The sequence below is a fragment of the Molothrus ater genome, chromosome 6 (genome assembly GCF_012460135.2).
Source record: "Molothrus ater isolate BHLD 08-10-18 breed brown headed cowbird chromosome 6, BPBGC_Mater_1.1, whole genome shotgun sequence".
Classification (NCBI taxonomy): domain Eukaryota; kingdom Metazoa; phylum Chordata; class Aves; order Passeriformes; family Icteridae; genus Molothrus; species Molothrus ater.
The window spans coordinates 47,439,049-47,461,687 of NC_050483.2; the positions used below are offsets into that span (position 1 = coordinate 47,439,049).

The following is a 22,639-nucleotide window of genomic DNA, read 5'->3' on the forward strand; positions in this document are numbered from 1 at the left end:
TTCAGGGCTAAATTCTGAGATTTTTTATTCTGCCTCAGTAATATCTGACACTGTATATGATTCCCCTGGTTTAAGTGGAACAACACCTGGTGCAAGCAACTTGCCATTGTTTCGGCATCTGAGTAAGGATTTGGAAACCTAATTCTGGGTATTAATTTCCATAAGTTTTGCAGTTTGAATTCCATAATTTTCAAATAATTTCTCTTACTTTCAGTCATGTATTGTTACAGCCACAGAGGTCCAAGGAGTTTGGAGAGCTGGGTTTTATAGAGATAAGATCTTCTGGGGGAGGAAGAGAATAAGTTGGTTCAGCAGTGTTGCCTCTCTCCTTCATATCACTCTCTCTGTTCCTGCTCCTCTAGGGCTTTGTTCTGTTCTGACACCAGCTTCATGAAAGCATAAACGTACTGTTTACAGTGCAGCTACTTCTAATTTACACCAAAAAAACCTGAAAGAGCTAAGGGTTGCTTTCAAATCCCTAGTCTAGGAAATTCTCTCAAGCAAAATTTCACTTACTTCCTATTGCAAATATAATACAGAATGAACTCCGCTCACTATGTGCAAATATAATTCTTCCATCCTCCTTAAATAAACCTTTCCTTGACTTTTAAAGGATTCAGCATTTCTGGATTTTAGTCTATTAAAGAGTTCTGAGATTTGAAGGTTCATAAATCAAGTACTTAATAAGAAATGTACAAAAAAAGAAGTAAAGGTGTTAGCAAGGTGGTATCAAAATATCAGAGAATTAGCAACCAACACACTTAGCAGAAATCCAAACAATAGAACAGAAACTACAATAAAAATCTCAGTCAGTGAAGGTAATGTGATTGCTTTCCCAAACATGTTGATTCTTGACAAGTTCTGAATTGTGACCACATCAAGGATGCTAAGCTCCACCACAGCTTCAGGACACTTTTGAGTTCCTCACTGATACTTGCTTCAGCACTACTCATTTGTAAGTATTGGCTTTCATTTATTCTTCTTTGCAGACTAAGGTCTGAGGTGAATTGTATGTGTTTTCTCTTGAAAAACCTAACAGCAGTCTCCTATGTTAGCTGTCTCCTCCGTTTTCTTCTCACTCCTGCTTCAAAAGCGCATTTCTCTCAGATTAGTCACGGGAGGGTGCTTGACCAAGCCAGCAGCAATTCCTCCCTGCTGTGCACCTGTGCCACCGTGGTGACGCTGGGTGCCACGCTGGGAAGCTGCTGCACATCCAGTGTGCTGGGGGGTCACTGTGAGTAGTCGTGCTGTAGATAGCGGATCAGTCTGTCGGGGAGGGGCAGCGTGTCCAGGAGTTTAATGCGGTTCCTTCCAACCAGGCTCCGGACCTTGATGCGGCAAAGGTGGGAAAGAGGTCGTGGAGGTTCTGAAAGACAGGTGGGTCAGAAACATGAGCAGAACGGGTTTTAACTTGAGGGACTTGAGCTCAGCTTGGGCAGGGGAGTATCAGGAGGAAAATGGGAGAAGGAAGAATGAAAAAAAGGGTTTTTTCTGTAATGAAGGGATAATATGTCCGGTGGCAAAACATATATACTGAGGCATGACATGGGGAAGGATGTGGGCCTGGAGGATGGGGTGCTGTACCCATCTCAGCCACAGCAATGGGCTTTCTAGGAGGATTTTAAAAAGCTACTTCAAAGTGTTTAGCCTTCCCAATGAAAATAAACGCAATAGGTACCAAATTTAGCTTGGTGCCAAAAAACTGATTCTGAAAATATCTATGAAAGACTTTTTCCTGAGGGAAAGGCTATTAGGAGAGTGGAATATTAATAAAGGCTTTAAAGGCCACTGGTGCCTGCTAGGCTGCTGTGGAGATGGCTGTGCTGCCCACCTGTCCTGATCTGATTGAACCCCAGCTACATCCAAATGGGCCTTTCTGCACTGCTGTGCTCATTCCCAGTGGGTCAGATCGATGGCTGATGTGCATTTCTCACCACAGGGCCAGTGACATGCCAGAAATTTCTGACACTCATACGTGGTCAGTCACAGAAGGGAAATCCTTTCAAGGATTTCAAGTTTATGGGATGAATACTAAGAGGAGATGGTGAATGAGGTTTTGAATCCAACAGTGGGACTGTTTGTGCTGGATTCTCTTCTGGGAGACCATACCTGCTTTTTCTTTAATGACAGCCCAGTCCTCATAGCTGTCAATATGCTCCTTGAGCCGGGAACAGAGCTGCACATTTCCCACATAATCCAGAAGAACATCGATGATCGGCCCAGCCCAGCGACTTATCTCTGGAGTAGACACCATTTCACAAAACTTCAAGGCAAAACAGATGGACTACCATCAGTGGGACATAAATGCACTTGTGGAAACAGCAATTGCAATAGCCCTGATAGCTTTGACGGTACCCTCCTTCTACCAGCTGTGAGTGCAATCACCAGTTTCCCTTCAGAAAACTTCAACTAAAGCCTGTTCTTTTCCAGCTGAGGGCAGAACCCCCTCTTTGCAATCATAGGATGACACAAATCCCTGGCAAAGTCAGGAGCTCTGGAGCATGCAATAATGCTGAATTGTTTGCAAGTCCCAAGATCCTACTTCCACAGAAATACAAGGGCAGAGGAACTTTGCCCCAAGCTAGTCAGGGGCTACTGGAAGGTCCATGCAGTCCAGGGCCCTGTGACATAGCATGCTGGGTCCTTTCCCCTCTTGGGTGGGGCTCTGGGAGGTAAAATGGAATCTTAGGGAAAGAGGGAGATTCAGAAGAATGCAGCACCTCCTACTTCCTGTGGACCTGCTTGTATCTATAGCTTGGGGGACCAAACATCTTACTAGAAACAAGTGTGGAGAAATCTCTGCACAGATGAATCCCTGGCTATTTTACTCACTCGTGTGAGAACTATCCTTGGCCTTATAGAGGGTGCCTTCCTTGCTCAGTTCTGGATCATGCAAATTTTCTATTGTCTCCAGTGTGAGCTGCAGAGTACCAAAATTCATTGCATTGAGGGCTTCTTATGGAGATACTGAAGAACAGATTTAAGAACATGACTTTCAGCAGTCTCATTTTTAAAAAAATCTGCCCACTTTAATCTAAATATGTATTTTATACCAGTCAGTTTCATCTGTCTCTCTTAGGGCTCTGCATATGGTGAAGATATCTGTGGACAAAATCTGCATGCAAGCAGTCAGGAAGTTTAACATCAATTAAATCATGCTTTGTGGATGAGAATTCAGGCACAGGGCTGAACCCTATTGAATGCTGGTGGCTGAAGCACCATCCATCAACTTAGTCACTCAGCCTGTCTGCAAACACCTTCTAAGCCCACATCAAACAGGAAAGGAAATGCACTAGCTTAAAGCTCTCTCAGTTTAAATTCCTTTAACTAGATCAAATTTGATTATTCATGCATGAGTCCTAACTCAAAATCATTAAACTCTTGTGTGGATACTCTTATTCAGAAGTAAAATGTTATTAGTTCACCTAGTAAAATAGAGCTGTGGAAAATAAGGTTATTTTGTTCAAGGTGAGAACATTTACAGAGGTGTTTACTACTCTTCTGACTCTTATTTTTCACCAAACATCACCATGTAATGTTTCCCAGGACAATTAGAGACAGTAGTGTCAGAAGGATGGCAGCAGATAACCCAGTTTCCTACCTGGGCTGCTTATAGGGAGTGCAGTTTTGTATGTCTGGCTGTCACTGCAGTGTTTGTGTCACTGCCATGCAGTTACCCGTGTGAGACACAGACCAGGCACCTGCACATCACCTCCTTGCAGTGACTGCTTTAGGAGAGTTGAAATGAAGACACATGCAGGGCCATAAAACACTGGATCTTGCTCTCTTCTTGTCTCCACCAGACACCCTGCCTGCCTTTTTTCTCTCTTCCCTGTCCACAAACTCGGTTTACAAAAACATCTTCTGGAATGAGCACGTTTCAAAACACATTGCAGGACAATAAGCGTAGCAAACTAAAGAAGAGCACTGCCCAGCTGCAGCAGCAGGCAGCGGGGTTGGCGCGGGGCCGGCGGCGCTGAGGCTGCGCTCTCGGCAGACACCCGAATGCCCTCTCGTGGCTGGACGCCGCTGCCCTCCGCCCCACTGCCCGGCATCAGCAGCAGCTCCCCAGGTGTGGAGAGGGTCAGCAACCATTCTTCTGTGTTCACTTTCTCCAGGACACATTCATTTAGTAGCATCACTTATTATTTATATTTGTGCACTTTCCAAACCCAGTTACAGTACTTCGTGGCCTTTATAAAGACTAATAATTAAGATTTACTATCCTTTCGTAATCTTACACAATAGAAGAACATCCTTTGTGTGGACAAGGCTGTAGTTTCATAAGATGCTCCATATTTCAGAATATAAATCATATCATAACTACATATTATGAAGCTACCACAGGAACCTCACTTTTATTAGCCAAAATCCTAGCCCTAGCAGTAAAAGCAAATAAAAAACAATATTAGAGGGAAGGGATTACTTTTTTTTTTTTTTCTGTGTGCATATCTCCTCACTGCTTTCTCTCTGGACACATAAATTTTTATACAATTTTTTCTTTCTCTGCCTCATACGATGTGACCTTTGAGGCAATGACTTTTTGTGAGTGACCTAATATTTTCCTAGGCAATTGTTTCAGGTGAGATCCAGAAGGAACTGGTTTTGAGTGGCTAGGATACCATAGAGGGCTACAGACAAACCCTGACTACTTTTCTTGGAATTCCATCTCTCTGTTCACTCAGTGTGCTACCATATCACAGATCAAGAACGAGACATGATGTATTTTATAAATTTTCTTTGACAAAAAATATAGTATACTGGAGGAATTTTGTTGTGACAAAAGACTCTTGAGGGTAAAGTCCTCTTTAGGAGAAGAGAGTACTGTGATGGACTCCTAAAATTCTCTCTATAAGATTTTCTTTTCAATTGGCTTTTTTCCCCAGATATGTTAACTGAGAGTAAAGTCTTTTAGAAGACAGGACTGATAAAAAGGTCAAGATTTCCTAGAATCATTTAATGTTTTCCTTTATTCTTTACACCATAAAAGAACATATATTGGTAACCATACCTTTGGGATTCTGCTGAATCCCTCAAAGCTGCACTTACACTAGATAGAAGCTGATTGATTTTGTCCTCAATTTTTTGCAAAATAAAAAAACTGCCATGTTGAGATTTCATTTTTGAGTAGCATGTTGAAGGACAGAAAATTTTGAGTGGAGCATTAGATTTTGAGATACATTGGAAGGAGAGGAGATACAGAAATCAGAAAAAAAAGTATAATATGAAATTCTGCAAAGTCCTTTAAGGGATTGAGAGTCCCATTCCAGCTCAATGGAAGCTAAGACCAGCTGCATTTTAGAAAGGACTGCAAAGATACTTGTATAAAATGTAGATATCTAAAGCCTGTAAATGGCTTCAAAAATATTAAATCATAGACCTAAATCTCCTAATCTCTTGTGAAATCTTCAAATATAACTCAGTCACATAGCTAATGTAATAATTTATGCTCTCTTTCCATGACTGCTTTTCCAGTAGACTCAGAAGTTGCAGTTGTTCACATTCACTGGTTTACCCTCAGAGAGTGAAGCACTAGACTGTTTTCATGTAACCAGTAGCTAACATTCTGTATCAGACTAAACAAATCCTACAGGGCAAGTTAAAAAAGAAGGTTTCTACCTCCCATATGCTATCATCCATATGTTTGTCAAGAAAATATGCCTCACTTTTGGCACCTCAGGTCCAGAGGAAAAGAGCATTGTAGAACTCTCGGTAAGACTGTCAGGATGGCTACAATTCACTGTAAATTCAAGCTATGGCCACAGTGGCTTTTCTCTACCTTCCTGCAGTCATTGGACACAAACTTGGAATGTTTGCTGGCAATCCCTACTTATTTATGATTTTCTCCTGCAAAAAATTTGGAAGAAAAAATACACTAATGTTGTTAGAACCCACTGGTAGGAGATGTCCTTAGAAGTCCTGCAGGTAGACTGGGCAGTGCTTACCTGTACTACAGCTGGCTCCCTGGTCACCTGAGGATCATTCAGTCTTTCCCGCCTGTAATTTAATGCAGGGTGTGGGCCATTTCCGTACTGACACTCAAAACAGGAGCCTGCATCACAGCCCAGATCCAGGAGGTACTTCAGCACAGAAAGGTACTTCATTGAAAACATGATGGTAGCTGGAAAGGTGGTGGGATGACTTGATATATAGGCATCAATGTTTGCCCCATGGTCAAGAAGCAGTTTCATGGTCTTCAGGCAGCCGTGGCGGATGGAGATGAGTAAGGGGTTAATGAGGTCAACATTGGGGTTGGCTCCAGCTTGCAGCAGCAGCTCTGTGGCGTAGATATTGTTGTTAAAAACAGCAAAATAGAGTGGGGTGGTGCGTCTGTCCTCGTAGAGGCAGGAGCGTTCATCAGAGAGGGCGGTGTTGACCTCGTAGCCAGCTTCGATCAGCTCTTCCAGGATCTCGTCGTTGTTGCGCTCGGCCGCCAAGTGCAGGGGGCTGATGCCGCTGCGCTTGACACGGGTGCGGCTGGTCACAGGGATCAGCATGGACACAATCCTGCCAGGAGGAGACTCAGTGAGCAGCAGTGAGCTCTAGGGGATCTACAAACCTGCAGCAAGCTTTATTCAGAGCTATTCATAGCTCACCCCCACGGCAGAGCCCACTAACTCAGGAACAACTCATAGAAACCAGACTGCAAACCTCAAACCTGTCAGCAACTCCCTGTGCACTGACCTTGCAAAAAATATGAGTTGTTTGACCTTCCCCTTTCATGAAGGAACACATTTTTTGAGATTATTACCCGGTTTCTGTGATGTAATGGCAGCTACAGGGACAGTTGCAATGGAAGACATGACATGCTGGCACTCAGCCACCCTGTTGTAACTTAGGTTCCACAGCCCAAATGGCAGACGACCAGCCCGGAGCTACCAGACATTCTGCACCTTCATCATCATGCTGTGGGTAGGACTGGAGGAAAAGGTGCACAATCTCCAGCCTGAGGTGCCAGCAGAGAGAATGCATCTCCCCTTCTCAGGTTTTGCTTTACTGCTCAGCAGAGAAGGGTGCCAACACAAAGTGCTGGCAGGTTTTGTGGGTCACAGCCACAGTAACAGGCATGACACCAGACAGGAGGTGAAACCCCATGTCTAGAGGACTGAGCTAGGATAAACAACAGATTTGGTTCCCAGGCCTTCCCTATTACAATTCAGTTATTAGCCTGCATTGGTCCTCTATCCTGTAGGCCTTCACAGTGCAGCTTTTGGCTATGGCAAGTTCATGGGGCTATCAATGTCCATCCCAGATCACAGGGAGCCAAAAAGACAATTAGTAAAAGGGAGAAAAAGAAGTAAAAATATTTTCCAGGCTGGTTTCCATGTTTCAGCTGAGGGAGAGAAGGTGTGTAGCCAAGTCCTAAACCCCAGTAATGAGGGATTGCTGTTGGAAAGCGTGATGTGGTCTCAAACAAACCAACATAAATCAAGCTGATCTAATATTTAATATGAATTTCAAATATATGATGCACAGGAGCCCTGCAGTCACAAACCCATGATCATTTTTATGTCTGCACGGGTGTCAATGGAGCTGCATGACCAACCCTATGGGTTAAACCTTCATTTCCTGCTTATGAAGTTGGGTAATGTAGCCAAGGCTCTAGGATGATTCTGTAGAAATAGACAAGTCACCTCAAGGAAACTTACTTTTAGAAAGAGCCTATAGCTCATCCAACCTGAGTCTGCCTGCTGTGTCAGGAGTTGCCCACACTCCCGTTGTAATATCTGTGTAGAGAGGGATATCTTAAATAGGAACTTGTGTGAGCTGGGAAGCCAAGCACACCTTCTCCACCTCCTTTCCTCCCATGCAGACTACTCTACCCAGCAGTCATCAGCTCTGGTGACAGACAAACATGCAAAGCTCACTTTCCTACCAAGTAGTGTGCCTCCTTTAAAATGCTGCATATCTTCAGCTTGACTGCAATAGCTGGTCCCAACACTGGGCCCTCAAACATATATTTGCATAATGAGCTAAGCCAGTAAAACCTTTGTCTGTGATGATCTTGTGATCCTGTGAAACACTGAGCCTCCAACGCTCCCAGGAGCTGAAATAAGGGTTGAAGATATAATTTTACAGGATTATGTTCCTATTTACGTGAGGTACTGTTGATGTCTCCAAGTTACTCTACATCTCATTTTTAAACAAAAAGGCTTTTAAATTATGTAAATATCTTGGGAAATTAAGCACTTATTTTTTTTCTCCAAGCAGTCACACTAATTTTCCAGCACTGTGACACTTGCCAGGGAGCAGGGAGGTTTGGGTGCTGGTGAGCTGGCAACTTCCCACCCTCAGCAAATGTTCTGTAAGAGCCTAATAACAAAAAGGGCACAGAGCACTGTGAGGACACTGCGCCAAGTACCAGCATTACTCATCCCATGATCAAATGTTTTGAAGATTTAAGGGTCTGTTTTGTTCTTTCCCTCCAGCATATGTGCTTCAGCCAGCTCTTCACATCTGACTTAAAGAGGCACTGGATCATTTCTGTCTGCAACGGGAACCTGGACCTCACTGCACGGGTGACATGCTGAGGCTCTGCATCCAAATGCTGCAGTGTCCTAGAGCTCAGTACAGTCCCTGTAGCCCACATTTATTTTGGTGTGAAAAGCAGGAAGCATCAAATTGTTACCAGTTTAATTGTGTAGCTTGAACCTCTCTTTCTCACCCTCCAAAGTGGGTCAGTTCAGTAATATGGTGCCTCTGGAGCATTTCCTGTTTCTCTAGAGGGAGAATGCAACTCAAGTGAAGGCAGCCAAGGCCAGACAAGTCAGACCACATCCCATGTCTGTCACAGGGATGAGCTTCATGTACAGTTTTGAAATAGTGCCAAGATTTCCCTAATCCCTGACACCTGCTTCTGTGTTTTCTATTTGTTAGAGGTTATATGGAGGAGGAGGCAGAGCATCCTTAGTGTGAGCATGCCAAGAGTTTACTGACTTATATTTACTTAATAAATCTGCCCCCACTTCATGAAGTCTTCCCTTTTCAACATCTCAGTTCTAAGGGGGAAAGAGTTAAATGACTGCTTGCAGCTTATGAGATGACCCTTATGAATTTCAGGTCAGAATTGACAAGGTGTCATTTAAAATAAACAAACACCAAGCAACAAGAGTTGACAGTTGAGCCCTGGGACCACATTCTTGGCTTTTTGATGGTAGGGAGCCTTCGTGCTCTGGCAAAAAGTTGAAGTGTGGAATTCCTGTAGAATTACGTACTAAATCTGCAGGAATACAGAGGTCACCATGAAGGGTGTTATTTTACTGAATACCAGAGGAATTAAGAATGATCAGCCAAACAGGCTAAAGTTTTGTCATTTAGATAAATATTTATAAGACAATATATTTTTCTTTTGTCTTTCTTTTCTACTTAGTTTGCAGCAGTTATGCACAAAATTTGTGCTCAGTCTTTTACAAGTGAAGGAAGGCAGAGTTTGAACTAAATTCTGGTCTCATTTATGCTGCTGGTTGTTGGGAATAATTGATATGAGCCCTGATTTAGGCCCTTCCTTCCATAATCCAGGGTGAACTTAAGTTGTGGAGTTTCCATGTAAATTCTTTTCAGGTCAGAGTGTGAAACTACTGAGGGGAGGAAAAGAGAGCTTGCCCATACTCTTTATATTTCAGATCAACTTACTGTACTTTCAGATAAACTTTTTAGAAAGTGAACAACTGAAGCTGAGTTCTGTCTCTCATACTTGAAAATGACTTTATGACTCAAACCTTGGAGAAAATTTTGAATCGTGCACGTGTTAGTCAGTGCAGTGTGTTCATGTACATGATGTAAGTGTACAAATCTGTTACATAACTTGACACTGAGCTGCCCTCTAGAATACACAGCTTGCACAAGGAGCCAGGCCTACTCCAACCAATATTAATATCCTCAGGTCTATCAAAGTGGTTTAAGAAGCTTAATTTGCATTGCAAAACAAATCTAAATTCTAGAATGAAAAACATTTTGGGAAGGTGTAGTGATGTTAAAAGCTTTTATTCCTCAGATACTGAGGAATAAATAAAAAGATATGTAGGAATCCACTGGAGCAGTTCTCTGCAAATACAGCTGTCCTGTCCAGAAACAGGCACTGCAGTTGGACAGACACTCTCATTTGCCTGTTGTAGAAATATTTTGGTAGAAACTGTGATAGTCAGAAGAGTCCTCTACAGTCACCACAGGGATCTGTTACTGCAATAAAAACTTAGCTGTGGGTCACTTACTCTTCCAGCAGTGAGGGATTAAAAGCAGGAACTAAAACTTGCTCTAGGATCAGAAGTAAATGCTATGGAGTTCAGGCTCAGAAGCATGCTGTAATGTCCCAGGTTACTACTTACATGACAGTGCAACATCCCATCCCCAGATAGCATCTTCTAAATTGATATTCTTTATCATAGGATATAGTTTATTACTTTCCTAGAAAAATCTCTGTTTCAGAGGACTGGTAATTCTACCTGATTTCTACTTATTTTTTCCACTAGTTACTTGTCTCCCTGTTTAAAAAATACACTCATCTCTGTCCCAAACACATTTAATTTCAGAAAGAAAGCAGTGGGTCTTTTTATGGATTTGTCTGTTACAAATAGGAGATATTTGATCATTCATTAATAAAATATATTTTCTAGACCATGAGAAATTCTTGTTCCTCTTTTCTGAAGCCTTTACAATTTCCTGAAAGGTTTCTGAAAGGAAGGATATCAGAACTGGACACCATATTCTAGTGACAATCTCACTAATGCCCTAGAGATTCACTTAACCACTTCCTACTGTCAGCAACTGAATTATTGTTATTAAAACCTGAACACACCAGAGATGAATCCAGCATCTTCTGCTTGTGCAGAAGAATCACAATGGGCCCATGTAGGAAAATTATTGCAAACCATGCTGCAAATGCTATTAAGGACTAACACTCCCCACCAATACTTTTTCTATTATAATAAATAATAAATATTATATTATAATAAATAATAAATATTTAAGAATATTTTGAGGACTTCAGTTCAATCCACTTCCAAGATATATGATATTATTTAGCTGTAATAGATGATGTCTTGGTAAAATTAAAGGAATCTTTCACCCCACGTTCCTGCTCACCCCATCCCATCCCAACCTCCAAACACACTCTCCAGCCTGAGCTCTGCAGGCAGAAAGCCCACTTCTCAGCTGGTACCTGCCTTGCTCACGTTGCTCAGAATTGGTTCTGGGACATTCCATTTTCCTTTTTGTAAGGACTTTGGATTCTTATCTAAAAGATGAAACCATGAAACGAACTAAAACTTACTCGCAAATCCCTTTTTTGGCTGCTATGTGAAGAGGTAAGAGGCCATCCTTATTGGCTTTGTTAGCATCTGCTCCTTGGGACAAAAGAAACTCCACAATGGGCACATGTCCATTTTTACAGGCTTCATAAAGAGCAGAGGCGTTATCACTGGCTTGTGTGTTTATATCAGCACCTAGGAAGGAAGAAACCCTTTTAGCACCAAAAAGTTAAAGTGAGATGGGAGGAACATACTTTGAATGAACACTTATATTTCCATGACACTGGAGCTATGAAGTGTGCTGGATGGGGATGTGAAAAAAGTCATATCACAGGTGGCACAGTCATATCAGTTCTACACCTTTATATCATAGATTTACATTGGTCTCTAATATGATGGGAATTTTATGAGGGACAGTTTATCATGGTGGCAGCTATTAGGTCCCAGTCATGAATCCAGTCTCTATTCAGCTCAAAGGTCAAAAAAAATTTAAATTGGGCTGTTCTTTATATGGCATGGCCTTTCCTTCAAACACAGCAATTCCATTAATATTTATGTGCTTACACTATGTATATATACTATTCCTGAGCAGGAGTTTGGATTAGATTATCTCAATAGGTGCTCTCCAAAATTCTATGGATATCTATTTATACTGCATATTTATTTATATTTATCATTTATACTCTATATAGTCACACTGTGTTACACAGATTTATAGTATTTATACTTCTTTTTAATTTTAGTATGTATCCAGGCTAAAATAATACTCTATAAAATGACATCTGCATGGTGCTGATCAACAATTCTAAGGTTTTATTTGGGAGAGCCTTAATCAATGATTATTGTATTTCAAAACTCAGCACCTAGGCCATATCCCTTCACCTCATGAGGGCTGGAGTTAGGCTTCAAATGGTAAGTTTTACTACAAAAAAGAGGAATATTACCAACAAACTACTAGACTATTTGGTAATTTCTTTCTTGGGCTCTAATGTGTACTTTGCTTAATAAATATCATGCAAGTATAAACTAAGACAATACTTTTTTGCCATAAAAAATATGGAATCTAACTTTTTCTGCTGTAGATATTTAAGGCCCTTAAGCCTGAATTTTGGCTGTCATGTACAGAACCATGATGTTCTCAGGAAGGCTGCTCTATGTGTATCCTAAATGGGAATGACAGTTCACTGGAGTTTCGCTTCTAAACTCCAATAAAGAAACTGATCAGTCTTCTGTTTGATCATGAAAACTCCCTGCCAATGAGAACATTTCCCTGGGCTCTCACCCTAAGCTGAAACATCTGTGTTGTGTTTGGCCCTTTGAAGATGTTGTAGCTGGAAACAACAGGAGAATTACAGTGACAAAACATAACACAGGAACTACGTTCCTAATGAGAAAGAAACCCTTTTTATGATGAAAAATTGTTCATCATAAACAATGAATGATATAATTTCTGGGATGCTCAGAAGAGCTATTCAGGGCTTGAAGAGCTTGAAAAAATTGGACAGTTTTATTGGATTTTTTTTTTGTGTATTTTTCTCAAAATTGAACTTTAAGGAAATCGTACTATCTATCTAATTTGAAACACAAATCACATTCTGGCTTAGTTTCTTAAGTCATAGGCATCATGATGGACTAACTGGTCATACAAAACTCTCTGACAAGACTAGATGGGCAGCAGAGCACAATTTTTGGTTCCCAATTCTCACATCTTTCTTAATCATACTAATTTTTTCAAAAGTTTTTCTTATCTTCATTACTGGTAAACTCTTGTTTTGCAAGTGCAAGACCCAAGTCTTACCTTCATTGAAGATAATAGTCCATTGTGAAAATAAAATATGCTTCAGAATAGTAGTGAAGTTATTGTGCTTATTGTAAAGCTGTTTTACATGACTGGTTTAGTAAATTAGATTAAAATTCACTCTGTTTATATGTTTGAACATTTACACATAGGGAGAGTGAGTCTGCTTCTATTTGATATAAACCCATAAACTCGCAGTAGTATTTTATCAATACATTATGAGGACAGCTAACCTTGCCCATCACTGCACATGTTCGTGAGCAGATGGGGTTGGCTTCTGCCCTCTATTACCACCTGCAGCTGCCTTTTATGACTGACTGGATTTTGGGCTACATGTCTGCAGCAGTGTGGGTTTAGAAAGCTGTTAGGAAATGCAGTCAGACAGCACCACATGACTTCTCAAAGTAGGTGACCATGAATGAATGCTGAAGAGGCACATGTGTCTAGATCATGCTCTGTGAAAGACCCTACCCAGTTCCACCAGCAGGAGCAGCAGGGTCTTAGTGCCTCTGCAGGCTAGGCCTGGCCTCCAGAGACAGAAAAACTGAGCCAAGGAGAATTACTGGGAAACTCTGAATTATTAAGAATTAAATGAATAGATGTGTGTAAGCTGCACTCACCACATCTTGCAAGGTATCTCAAAGCCTCCAACTGCCCACTCTCAGCTGCCACAAATAAGGAAGTGATCCCATAGGCATTTGCTGACTCAATCTTGGCACCCCCTTTCACCAGGATATCCATGATCTCCAGGTCGTTTCGGGAGACAGCCTCATGGAGTGCGGTCCATCCCCGATTGCAGCGATGGTTGGTATCTGCATTGAACTGCACCAGCAGTCTTGCAGCCTCCGCATTCTTGCGCTCACAAGCTGTTTTAGAAAAAAAGGAAAGACAGTAGGACAGGCTTTTGAAAATACTCTGCGTGTTGCGTATCTGTTTCATGCAGCCCCAGGCAGTATCATACAAGTGGGCCACAGTAAGACCAATGATCCATTTAGGTCTACACGAGAGCAAAGGCTGCTGCCAAGTGATATTGTCTGAGGCTCAGAAAGGATGTGACAGTGAAGCCAGTCTTCAATTGGACCTGGCTAAGTGTCCTGTGCAGGGCTTGTGTCAAGTCTGGTACTGGGGGAATCCAGCCCAGCACCTTTGTACCAACAGGAAACCCCAGGGACACAGTGGGGTGATAAGGTACAGGAAGTAATTTATGAAGAATAAATATGTTAGAGAAATCACATGACCTGAACACTTTCTTTCCAAATTCTGTGCAAACGGACTCTTTCTCTTACTGCCATGGACTGCAGATAAAGCTCCATGTAGACAAGAAAATACAGAAAGCTCAAATCAACAGTTGTGTGAGTCAGTAGCACTTTCTCAATTTATAGCTCAGGACCGTCCTGAACTAAATATAGTTTCTTAATAATTAATATAATTTTGTTGATTTTTATTCTACCAATTGCCCATAGCTTTTTGAATCCCAAATCTTGGGGCCTCCCTTGCACCTTAATGGCAGGACTCCAACCTAAAGGTACATAGGGGTAGCTACATGGAAAAACCCCAGTTAGCATCTGTTGTAAAGTGTACAGAAGAGAAGCATATTTCATAGCAATCAGTTTTTTCCTTGAAATAATAGTGTCTTTTTCTCACAGAGGTCCCGCCTTTTAGTTCTGATTCATCTTAGCAATAGCTCCATAGTGTTCTCCCCCATAAACAGGTGTCACTCATATACTGAAAGCAACTATGTAATTAGACATTTCTCTAATTATCTATCCATAGCTCTGCAGAGTTTAATTTGCTTACATATGATTTCATTTGCTTACATATTATATGATGACTATTTTGTTATGGCAGTCTTTTTAACTCTTTTTTGTTGTTCTTGGAGAATAGTGTAGAAGATACTGCATCAAGGCTAGCCCATTCTTAGTAACAGTTCTCTGGCTAAAGGGTGTTTTCATATCATTGTCGTTGTGATTATTATTACTATGAGCACTACTACTACTGCTACTACTACTACTACAGTCATTACTGTGTCTTTAATGCACAGCTGAACAGCCTTTCCCATGTCAACTAAAAGCCAGTATTTTAAAACAAAAGCATTTTAAAAGCAGATGTAATGCTAGGCATCCAAAGCGGGAGGCAAGATTGCTGTTTTAACCTGTAATATATGTTTTAATGTTTTAGAGTGAGCAAAGGAGACATGAAGGTGTGAGAGGTCTCCTCTGAGTGTTTGTGATATCATGGATATATTGCTAGTCTGCTAAAAGAAGAAAGTGTTCTTTCCAACCAGCAGCAAAGTAATATGTCTGTGTTAAACACTTTATCTACCTCACTGAATTGTTTATAACTTTATGACTCTCCTATATCACGCAGCCTGGCCTGACCCCCACGGTATATGAATCACTGGCATGTCTACAATTACTGTGTGTGTAATCCTCCCCACATTGCCCATCTCTTGTACATCTAACAGCTGTTTAGGTCCTACTGTTCAGCAGTGCATACATAGCCCTTCACTGGACAGCTTGCTGAAAGTTTGGGACATTGCTGTGCTTAGGGCCCCACTGAGAATGTCCCTCACTCTCAGCACCCCATCACAGCCTGCAGGACAGCTGCTATTTCTGTTTACAGAGACAGGATGAGATAAAGGGCCATGGCATGGCAGGTCAGGCACAGGAGATAGAGGACTACCACAGGGAAGCAGAAAACAAGAGCTCATCACTGACTTTCAGCACCTCATCACAAGAGATCCTGCAGTTCTGCCTTGGTGGTGCCAGCAGAGCTCGGCACCTCTGTGAGAGCAGCTCCTCACCTTTGTAGAGCGGTGTTTCTCTGGCCTTGTTGGAGATGTCAGGCTCAGCCCCAGCCTGCAGCAGGGTGAGCAGGCAGTCCAGGTTGCCCCGGCTGGTGGCCAGGTACAGAGCTGTCTCCTCATTGAGGGTGCGCTGGTCGATGGTGCCTGGGTACGCTGGGGAGGAACGGGGAGCCCAGAGTCACTGTGGCATGTAGTGCAAAGGATCTGCAGCACCACCACCCTTCTAAGTCCTTGAGGGTTTCAGTTTTTACTTTACTTTACATATTTTTAGTTTATTCATTTCCATAAGCAGTGTAATTTAGGAATATACTAATGGATATAGTACAATATACACACTAATGTATATATATAATGTATACTAATATAATGTTACTATAACTCAGGTTGAGTATCGAAACCTGTCTTCAGTTTAAATTAAAATGTCCAGCTTTGGCCACTAGTCATGCAAAAAGTTGTTGAGCAACTGTTCTTCACCTGAAGTTTGAAAACAAACTACAGCAATTAACTTCAAGCACCAGCAAAGAGATGCCGGGTTGGATCTCCCTCCAGGGGAAAAGGGGGTTACTTCTGACAGCTTGCAGCAGCCAAGCAGCTCATAGCAGGAGAGAGCTCAGCTTCAAGGATGCATGAGAAATGTAGGGCTTGGCAGAATCTATCTCATATCACTTTCTCCCAACTATCCTAACTTTTCGAGGCTTCAGTCTGGAAACCTACTTTCCAAGAGAAGATGAAATTAGTATCTAGGCAGGGAGATTGGAAAGAAGCTTCATATACAGCCCCAGGCTAGGATTGAAATACTGATAATTTGGCCTTTTAGTTTATTCATGTTCTTCTTTTCCCTATTGTAATTAGTTAGTTTTAACTTCACTGACCTTTTTGCAACAGGCTCAGGCAGCCCACTTGGCCATAGTATGCAGCTTCATGGAGGGGTATCCAGCCATCCTTATTAGGTACAGAAAGGTTTTTTCCTGATTTCATCATGTTGAATACTGCTTTTTCATCTCCATCCCTGATTGCTGCCACTACAGGGTCAATTTCTCTTTAAAACAAGATTAAAACTTGGTTATTCCTTCCTTCATTACTGAGAAGCTTTCTGCAGCAACATCACTATTTGCCCAAAAGAGTGAACCCCTGCAGTCTATATAGCATGTATTTATACAGTGAGACACCATAAGGCCTGTAAAGGTAAAATTTGTCTTCTCTAATTTTGTTACTGTCAGCAGATCAGAAGAATCACTGTGTGGAGGTGCTGATCACTCTCCTCAGAATGTAAGGGAACTAGGTAGGTGTAACAAATGTCTGACACAAACACTTATATTTTAGGTGTCAGGAGTTATGGAAGGCTGGCTCTCACATTGCTCTATACAGTGTGGAGTGTCCATGACTGTGATAGTTGCATCACCACACTGTCCCATGTGGCATGGTGCTTCCATGTAAGATCTTTCAAATAAGATCAGCTTTGAAGATAATTACCCCTGCTCATCCTTGAAGAAATTTTTAGATTTGATTTGTGGGTAGCTTTAACAGAAATTATCAATAAATCTTACTCTCGTATTTTTAAGATACTTCTTATTTCCTCACACAGTCCTGTTTTCAGAATTTAGCCAGTCCACTTATGGAGTAGGGAGAGCTTTGGTTAGAGCATGTGAACACTGGGGTGTTGGCCTTGGCTCTCCTTTCTCCATCCAGGGAGGATTGAAAAATTGAAAAAATTCCACCTACCCAGCTCCCTCTGCCAAGCATGCATTCTGCACACTCCGGGCAGCAGCCCATTTCTCTGAGCTCTCTGAGGGTTTGCAGAGCATGGCTGACCTGGGCACACCAATCCCACTGCAGAGCAACACTGACAGCTCCTGTGAGTCTCCCGACACAGCAGGAGTCCCAACACTGCCTGACAGCCACTTTTCCCCAAGTCAGCAGCACCTGAACAGGACCTGCCACCCTCCTTCCACCCCTTCTGATGCTGCTGGTAGCATGGCAGAGGGAGGGAGCTGGGGAGCTCGTACCTGCAGCCAAGGCAGGCAGGACCCTCGCCCGTGCTGGGCAGCAGCTCTGTGCATGCTGGTGAGCTGTGCCTTCCAGTGTGGACATCTGCTTGGGCTCCAGCTGAGCTGTGCTGGGACAAGGCAGCCACAGCTTTGCTACTGTGAGGCACTGAATGACTAAGATTCAGCACGAAGGAAGGAAACACTTTACCAGTTCTAATGGGGACTTGCAAAAAATGAACGTGGGCTGTAGTTTCAGAGACAGAAAACAAGAAGTTGCAGAAAGCACTGGAGCATTTGTGGTTTGAACTAACTCTACAGAGAAAATCTTGCAGTCCTGAAGACAGAGAGATGCAGGAGAGAAGTGCATGTCTATTACCATTGCCAGGGCAGGAATACAGCATGTGATGGAGGTCACGCAGGCTAGTGATGATGGGAACAACCAGAAACTCCAGTTATGACAAGAGAAAAGTCTAAAATACCACAACAGAGTGGGATCAGAGACAGAAAAATATGGGCAGGTCAGCACAGGAGTCCTCACAAAGCAGTATACTGGTGCAAGCTCTGCACCTCGTGGGAGTTACAGGACCAGCACTGAACTCTGTTGCTTGGAGGGGCTGGACAGACCAACAGTCTGAAACTCACACAGGTCTCACTAATTTCAGTTTGCCCAAAGGCACACAATCTATGCTATGAACACTGATATTAGCATTGAAAGAAGTCACCAAGCTGGTTTTCTGAGGATAAATTCAGGGCCAGGAGTGGAACAGGTGATCTCAACACTTGTGCCAGAGAATGGGAAAAGACACCATTTCCCAGGTGAAATAGTACTTGGTGCCACCTGCTCCTTCTCTATAGCTGGAAGCAGTGATTTCAAGACAGTAGGGTCACAAAAATAGCAACACTGGAATGAGAAGAGATATGGGACACAAGGCCAGGCATTTTGCCTGAGAAGATAACAGCTAGAACAGGCAGCTGCTGTCCTGGCCAGAGCTCCCCCGGGAGGAATCAACTGACCTTCTGATATCTGCTGGCTGCATGTCCCAGGGACATAGCTGTATCTCCATACTGCTTAGGGTACCCTGGGGACTAAACCCAAAATTCCTAATTGTGTACATACAATGGAATTTTATACAGGTGTTTGAGCATTTCGTTGAAGTCTGCTGACAGCAACTATTGGCATTTTTGGCTGGGAGAGGAGGCGGAGGTGGGGTATCTTCATCTTTCAACACCTCTTGCACAAGGCTGCTGAAACCATCTGTTGTTCTGTACAAAAGCTCAAGTTACACATGTAGGGCTGTGACCTCAGGATTTGGGCACATGATATAATTACTGGTGCTTAATGAATTACTGCATGCCAGGTGGGCCATGGCAGGGGTCTGCGCATGGGCCGGCTGGCAGCAAATGCAAGGTAAATCACATTATCTGAGACCTCAGGGAAAGCAGGAGGGTACCTTGGATCTGTGCTGGAGTTAAAAATGTGTGAAGAATCAGTTACTATTCTGCTTAAGCCCTCAGATATTGAATGAAGCAAACTTCTGTCGGGTTCCTTGACCTTAAATGATTCCTGAGTAAGATGAGGGGGTTTGCTGGACCAGGCTGTGGATGCTTTAGCCAAGAAAATTCCAGATCAGAACAGAAGATTTAATGAATCTCCATGTGAAATCCTTGTTTTCTGCCTGACTTATAGTTGGCTGTTACAAAAACCCACCACGTTCTGCTGCCTGGATTTCATCAGCTATAGAAAATACTAGCATTAAAACTATGGAGGAAGTTTGAAGATATGAGCAAATCTTAACCTTATAGGCAACTCAAAAGAATTACTGCATTTCGAAGACCAGTAGGCAAGATAATAAATACCCCTTGCAGATGAGAGGTATGGTGAGGTCAATTCTGAGAGTTGAAGAAGAGGTTCAGTGGAGCATGGAAAGGTTCAAGAAGCTCTTTCTTTTCCTGACAGTCTGGAGAGATGCAGGCAGGATGAAGGAACACCACTTCCACAGGTGAAGCCAAATAGCATCCCTGCCTAGATCTGAGACTAAGGCTGTAAAAATGCCAGTCATGCCATCATGCTCTCCTAGGACTTCCCAGCTATATTTTTGCTCTACCTGGCAGCAGAGGAGGGCTAGTTTCTTGTACGTTGAACTCTATGCAGCTACCTGGTGGAGAAGAACAGCCTGCCCTCAAGTCTTCTACTGCATAAAAAAGGCATGCAAGGAGTGCAGAGCACCTAGTGAGAGGATGTGATTTCAGTGTGGCCAAGGGAAGCTGGCAGGTGACAAGGATAAGGCAGGCTTCATGTTGTAGCAGGAAGAGGTTTTCACAAGGTCAGGGAGTGCAATGCCAGTGAAGGGCCAGGAACAGAGTCTGAATCAGCCAGTATGCAGGGGAAGGTGGGGGAGATTGTAGAGCTGGGTGAGAGGAGAAAGGAAGAAGGGTAGTCCCTGCATCCAGGGAGGGACTTGTAAGATGGATTAAACAAAATTTTTATTGGATAGATAGAAAAGGTGGGGAGTTGCTTTTCTGCAGGACACAGGGAAGTGCTGCCTGTAACACGTTACTCCTTGTCATCTGATAGCTAAGGGCATGTATCTATTCTGCACTGCAGAGAGCTGTAATAAACCTGTCATGGTCCACACATTTCCACTACACACAGGCACTGGGACAGAGCTTGGGCCACTGTCTGCTTTTCTCATCCATGACTGTGTTCAACTAAGCTTATTTGCAGCCCCTGCCAACAGCAAAACATGGCCAGGAGGATCAGTCAGCCAAGACAGTTTCCTCCTTGGACAAGTAAGCCCTCCTCTGTATGACTGGACAGCACAGGTATGGCTGGGAACAGGTATGGCATCTTGGGAGCATTTATAAAATACTTTTGCCCATTGCTGAGCCCTGAACTTAATACCAGTGCAGTTACTATCAGCATCTGCCTGCCTCGTCTATCCTGTTGATAAGTGAGCCAGCCTATGTAAATTAACCACAGTGCAAACATCCCTTCCCTGTTGTCCTTGTCACCTCAGAGCTTCTGACTGACCCAGAGTCCCCAGGACATGAGCACTGGGGGGATGGAGAGAGATGAAGAGGGAGAAGAGAACAAGGGATATTTGAGGTGGGTCACTTGCAAGGGCACAGGCATGGCCTGGGGCAGCGGGGAGGTTGGAAGGAAGAACAGGAGTGCAGCGAGGGGGAGGTGCAGGTGTCAGTGAGACCTCCTCCAGATGAACACCACATTTCCCCCCAGCAGGCACCATCACCACCCAGAAGACATGTCTCGGGGAGAGAGATGTAGCAAGGCTTGTTGTGGCTGCAGGGAAAAGCAGGAGAGGGAGAGGGAGACACTTACACGGCCTGGGATGTGCTGAGCTGGCTGCTGTCGCACCTTCGCCTGACCCCCCAGGCTGCCCCCGAGCTGGACGGCTGAGCACGGCCTGTCTGCTGGGCCAATCTGGAGTGGCGATGACATGAATGAAACAAGGAGAAATACTCCGAGTAGGAGAAACAGGTCATGCTGAGGCAGAAGCAGAGACACACATGCACAGAGACAGAGCGAGCCTGCCGGTCAGGGCTTTGAATAAAAGCAGATGGCCACGGCTTGCTCTGCGCTGGATTCAGCTGCTCACTCGGCTCGAGTTTATTTTTGGCCCTCTGAGGAAGCGTCAGGGGATTCAAATGACCATATAAGACAACAGTGTGGTTAACCCTACCACCACCACACAGGAAGCAGGCACAAAGTGAGGGGAGGTGACATTCGTCACCTCCAAAGTGCCATGCAGACAAGTCAGAGGTGGGGGCAGAGGAGGATCCAGAGCCGCTGGATGTCAGCTCAGTTTCCATCTCTGCTCTCCCAGGTGGCAGAAGAGTTCAGCAATGCTACAGATTTGGTGCTTCAAGCCCAAATGTTTTCCCTCTGGGGAGAGGTCGGACACTGCTGGGCTGAGACAGGACAGATGATGCACAGAACTGCTAATGCTGCTTTTTGCCAAAATAGCAGGTGTCAAAGGACCTTCAACGAGGACAGGACCAAATGGCCAGGGAAGTCCTTATTCTCCTGTGCATCAGGTCTCTACAGGAGAGCTGGCTGGAGAGGTGCACAGTAACCACACTGAGAAACCACAGCCTTTGCTGGCAGCAGGACTGCTGGCCACACAGCATCCTGATTCCACACCTATGTCCATGCTTGCTGCTCATCAAATTGTCCCCAATTTCCCAGCCTTGGAAACCAAACAACCACAGGTGGTAATGAGCAAGGCATCAGAGGGTGGTCGAGTTATGAAAAGGGAGGAGGAACAGATCTTCAGTAACTCTCAGTTTATTAAGAAGGGGAAAACTAAAGTAACTTAAAAGATTAAAAGGATATTTCTCCTTGCTTTGGAGGTGACTTTGGAATCTATTCCCATCCCCCTTGAGAAATCTACCTTTTATAAAATGAAAGGGGAACAATGTCTGGGTTTGAAACTGTCAGCAGGTCTCTGTGACCACAGCTCAGTGTTGCAGGGGAGGGGGATGCTGCCACGATTTGGTGTCTGGAGTTGCTCTTGGTTAAGAGTGGTGTGCTTGAAGTCAGACTGATTTGAAATAATCACATCCTTTAAAAACTGAAGTATTTAACAGGTAGTCAGGTCTCACTGTTTTATATACCTGGGTTTTATGCCTCTTTTATGTTTTCTCATAACAAATGCTTTGCTCCCTCTCTGACAAAACCTAAGCTTGGCATACAGCGGGGGAAAGGAGCAGCTGGCTTTGGGAGGGCTTCTGTTGTTCATGAAAGCTTGTGGCTGTGCCCCTTTTTTTATTGCTTAAAACA

General features: G+C 43.4%; 1 protein-coding gene across 2 annotated transcripts in view; it reads right to left on the reverse strand.

Moving 5' to 3' along the window:
• Positions 1-22,639, reverse strand: part of ASB2 (ankyrin repeat and SOCS box containing 2) — a 29,991-nt gene continuing 7,352 nt past the window's right edge. The window contains exons 3-10 of one of the 2 annotated variants that reach the window (XM_036384931.2): positions 21,179-21,280; positions 16,723-16,889; positions 15,848-16,003; positions 13,665-13,910; positions 11,270-11,441; positions 5,946-6,507; positions 2,110-2,263; positions 1-1,366 (exon numbers count right to left, since the gene is read on the reverse strand). In XM_036384931.2, coding sequence (XP_036240824.1) covers positions 1,230-1,366; positions 2,110-2,263; positions 5,946-6,507; positions 11,270-11,441; positions 13,665-13,910; positions 15,848-16,003; positions 16,723-16,889; positions 21,179-21,280 — 1,696 coding nt within the window. In that variant the 3' untranslated portion in view covers positions 1-1,229. The remainder of the gene's footprint in view (positions 1,367-2,109; positions 2,264-5,945; positions 6,508-11,269; positions 11,442-13,664; positions 13,911-15,847; positions 16,004-16,722; positions 16,890-21,178; positions 21,281-22,639) is intronic. The other variant, XM_036384932.2, reaches the window with a different exon arrangement.